This window comes from Poecilia latipinna, unplaced genomic scaffold (genome assembly GCF_001443285.1).
Source record: "Poecilia latipinna isolate Pla-1442-1.1 unplaced genomic scaffold, P_latipinna-1.0 Scaffold3511, whole genome shotgun sequence".
Classification (NCBI taxonomy): Eukaryota; Metazoa; Chordata; class Actinopteri; order Cyprinodontiformes; family Poeciliidae; genus Poecilia; species Poecilia latipinna.
In genome coordinates, this window is record NW_015116127.1 from 6,419 (window position 1) to 10,747 (window position 4,329).

At 37.8% G+C, this 4,329-nt stretch overlaps 1 protein-coding gene across 1 annotated transcript in view; it reads left to right on the forward strand.

The window, feature by feature from the left end:
• Window positions 1-6: 6 nt before the first annotated feature.
• LOC106941131 (extracellular calcium-sensing receptor-like) overlaps window positions 7-4,329 on the forward strand; it is a 14,563-nt gene continuing 10,240 nt past the window's right edge. The window contains exons 1-5 of the mRNA XM_015024073.1: window positions 7-34; window positions 137-432; window positions 1,316-1,521; window positions 1,615-1,836; window positions 1,977-2,100. Of these exons, the coding sequence (XP_014879559.1) occupies window positions 180-432; window positions 1,316-1,521; window positions 1,615-1,836; window positions 1,977-2,100 (805 nt within the window). The 5' untranslated portion in view covers window positions 7-34; window positions 137-179. The remainder of the gene's footprint in view (window positions 35-136; window positions 433-1,315; window positions 1,522-1,614; window positions 1,837-1,976; window positions 2,101-4,329) is intronic.

Here is a 4,329-nt window from a genome sequence, read left to right on the forward strand (position 1 = left end):
GCAAGATTCAAAAAGTTGCTGATGTGATCCGAAGGTTTCTCCGTCAACTTTTCTACTTTATTTGTTTTCTGACTTAATTTTGTGACAATTTCACATAAAGCTTTACACGTGTCACACATTTCCAATGTCTCTGTAGCTCCACTGCCGTTGTCGTCGTGGCGTTCGCGTCTTCTGGAGATATGAAGTTCCTCTTGGAGGAGCTGGCTCGGGACCCGCCTCCACCTCGTCAGTGGATCGGAAGTGAGGGCTGGGTCGGTGACCCGTACTTGCTCAGCTTCAGCTTCTGTGCGGGCACCATCGGGGTTGCCATTCAGCAATCCGTCACCCCCGGGCTGAGAGACTTCCTCCTGGATCTCTCTCCCTCAGACGTGGCCTCTTCCTCCGTGCTGACTGAGTTCTGGGAGGAGGCGTTCAACTGCAGTCTGACAAAAAGTAAGAAAAGGGTTTATAACCTGTAAGAAATGCAGACATCGCTCTGTATGTATTTTCATTTATGTTGAATTATGTTCTAATTCGACATTAAGATTGAACTCCATGTGTTGTGTTAAATCCAATCTTTACAAGTGTATTTCAACTCATTTTTGCAACATTTCCATTAAAAACAAACCACATCTATTCATCTAGCATCACACCTACACAAAGTGATTCGAAGCACTTGAAATAAATGTAAAAGAACACATTGAAGGAATAAAGAAATTTACGTTCACCATCTAAAATGTGACAATACAAATTTTAAAGAAATATTAATGCACAGACACGGTAAAGTGAGCTGAAAAATCAATCTCATACAAATGGGGAAGATGGAGTAGATGGTGATGTCAGAACCCTGATTTAAATAAGTTTAGCAGTTTCTGCACACGTTTTAGCTGAAAAACACACATTCTGCACATGGCCTTCCTCTGTTTATTTCTGGTTCTGGAATGCAGTAAACTCACCATATTAAACTCTAATGCTGTAATATTTCATTTGTTTTTTATGTCATATTTATTTTTAGTACTGTCATTGAACTGAAATTGTTTTTGAATGAAATGTTGAATCAAATAACTGATGATTTTAGGTGATAAAGTAAAAGAAAAAAACAGCAAGAAGAGGGTTTTCTTTTTAGTATACAACTTTGAGAAATAAGCACTAAAGCAGCAGGTTTTAATTGGATACTTACATAAAACGACTTTAAATAGATTGTTTATATATATATTTTTTTATAGATTTTGTGGTTATTAATTAAGACAGCGTGTTCTCTAACTTCAAGATAGTGGCTTTTTTGGCAAATTATATATATATTGATGTTTTTTTTATTATTATTATCTGTTTTTAGATTCTGATCTGAGCAAAAAAATGTGTGACGGAACTGAAGATATTAAAGCCCTCCGAAGCCCGTACACTGAAACGTCTCAGTTAAGAATTAATAACATGGTGTACAAGGCTGCTTATGCAATAGCTCATGCCATTCACAGTGCAGTGTGTGAGGAAACAAACGGCTACACTCAGTGTGACAAACGCATCATTTTAAAGCCCAACGAGGTCGGTTCAAGTAATTGTAGTAGTTACCCAAACATTATCTTTGGAAGCTACTGTTGTCATTTTCTCTCTATTTTTTTCTTTCTTATGACACAGGTTTACACTGAACTAAAGAAAGTCAACTTTTCCCAAAATGGTTATCATGTGTCATTTGATGTTAATGGAGATCCAATGGCTTTTTATGAGCTGGTGAACTGGCAGAAGAGTGAGAGTGGAGTGCTTGAACCGGTGACAGTGGGGTTTTATGACGCATCGCTGCCGGTGGGTCAGCAGTTCCGTATCAATGGAAACTTAACCTGGGTGGAGGGCGACACACAAGTAAGTATCTCAGTTAAAAAGTTTACCAACTGAAAAATTAGTCACAATCACATGAGTCTAATTGTAAGAAATAATAAGAAGGTGGAGATAGTCAGAAATTATTTTATTTAAACTGATGTTTTAACAGTGATTCTTTACAGGTTCCAGTCTCCGTTTGCTCAGAGAGTTGTCCTCCAGGAACTCGTAAAGTGTTGCAGAAAGGAAAACCAATCTGCTGCTATGACTGTATACCATGTCCTGAAGGAGAAATCAGTAATATGACAGGTAGAATCTTATGTTTTCATGCATATTTGCCTTAGACAATAGAAATAAGATGAAAAAAGACAAACAATTTTTCATATATAAATATACTTTTTCGTCAGATTCTCCTGATTGCTTCCCATGCCCTGAAGAATTCTGGCCAAATTCACAAAGGGACACATGTTTCCCCAAACCTGTTGAATTTCTTTCCTTTGATGAAATCCTGGGAATCATTCTGGCCGTTTTCTCTGTCTCTGGTGCATTTCTGACTGTTACAGCAGCAGCTGTTTTCATTTACCACAGAACAACTCCGATTGTCAGAGCCAACAACTCTGAGCTGAGCTTCCTGCTGCTCTTCTCTCTGACTCTGTGTTTCTTATGTTCACTAACTTTCATTGGAGCCCCCTCTGAGTGGTCCTGCATGCTGCGGCACACAGCGTTTGGCATCACATTTGTTCTCTGTATCTNCTGTGTNCTTGGGNAAACTATGGTGGTTCTAATGGCCTTTAAAGCTACACTTCCAGGTAGTAATGCAATGAAATGGTTTGGTCCTCCACAACAAAGGATGACCGTAGTGTCTTTAACCTTAATTCAGGTTATAATATGTATCATATGGTTGGTTGTGAGTCCTCCCTTCCCAGTGAAAAATCTGACCACCTACAAGGAGAAGATCATCCTGGAATGTGCGTTAGGCTCTGCTGTTGGTTTCTGGGCTGTGCTCGGCTACATCGGCCTGCTGGCTGTGTTTTGCTTTGTGTTAGCTGTTCTAGCTCGGAAACTACCTGATAATTTCAATGAAGCCAAGATGATAACCTTCAGCATGTTGATATTCTGTGCCGTCTGGATCACCTTCATCCCAGCTTATGTCAGCTCTCCTGGAAAATTTACTGTGGCTGTGGAGATATTTGCTATTCTGGCCTCCAGCTTTGGACTGATACTGTGTATATTTGCTCCAAAGTGTTTCATCATTTTGTTTAAGCCAGAGAAGAACACTAAAAAATATTTAATGAATAAAAACTAATCCAACATTGTCAAAGACTTGGAAACACAATTACTTTTTAAGCAGAGGTGATGGCAACTGTCACTTTAATTTCAAAAAGTTATATAACTGGAATACATAACATAATTTTAGTAAATTAAAACATTGCACAAGTTTACACTAGACTGACATGATGTGGTTTGTAAATGTTAAAAAAAGAAGCAAAGAACACATGTTGAAACAAGCAAGTTTTGCTGTAAGAATAAAAAAATATTTGAAGTTTGGTGTGATTTAACTCTGATTTAAATTTTAAAATATATATGTGTATTTTTAGTTGGTGTCTGTAAACATTTGGTTTCAACTGTATTTCCTATCTGTGATACGTGGCAGAATAACTTCCGGTTCAAAAGTCAATTATGCTGTTATCCAGTCAGTGATAGTCCATATTTTTCACTGTACCTACTTGTTGTTGTTGTTTTTTCCCCTAAGCGTTGGTATAAGAATTCATTAGTTAGCTTAAAGTTGCAGTAGGGAGTTTTGAGAAAACAGCTGACTTATGTAACGGCAAGAGGATAATAAAATATTTTTATAAAATTAAAATATCTATTTTTATTTTATTTAAAACATACCTTCCGCATACAAGCATTAGTTTAACCTGTATGTAACATTACCTTGTTGTGTGATTTAAAATAGCTTTAATTCACACTGCAGTGTCTAACTTGAGCTATTATTTTTTTTGAGAGTTTTAGCTAAGCACTTCCTCTAGCAGACTCAAGTACTTCCTGTTTGTCAGTGTAGGTAATATTGACATTAATCCAAAGGTATTATAGAATTGCCCCAAAACTACTTAATGTAAATTAAATTATTTGACACAATTAAGAGCAAGAGTGAAGAGATGAAGTCCTGTAGAGGGCGAAACATACTTTCATAGGCCACCGAAAAAAAAAACAACAATCAGCCCAACCAAAGCGGATTCAGTCAGTTGAAGACGGTGCTTCTGAACCAGTTCAGTTAAAAAAAAAATCATTCTTGAATGTTATCAGAGATGACTGGTGATGTCATGCGTTTTTCCGATGATCACCTGATCTGTTGTGCGCCGATAAAGACCAATAAAAACACACTTGCTCCCCACACACGCTCGGAGAATGGAGATTGGCCTGAGATTAGCAGTGAGTTTGTTCAATTTATTAATTGCAGTTGTTGGCGGCTCCTTTAATGATGACGCGGAACGAACGATTCAGTCAACAGACGCTTTGAACGGTGGTGTCAGCGCC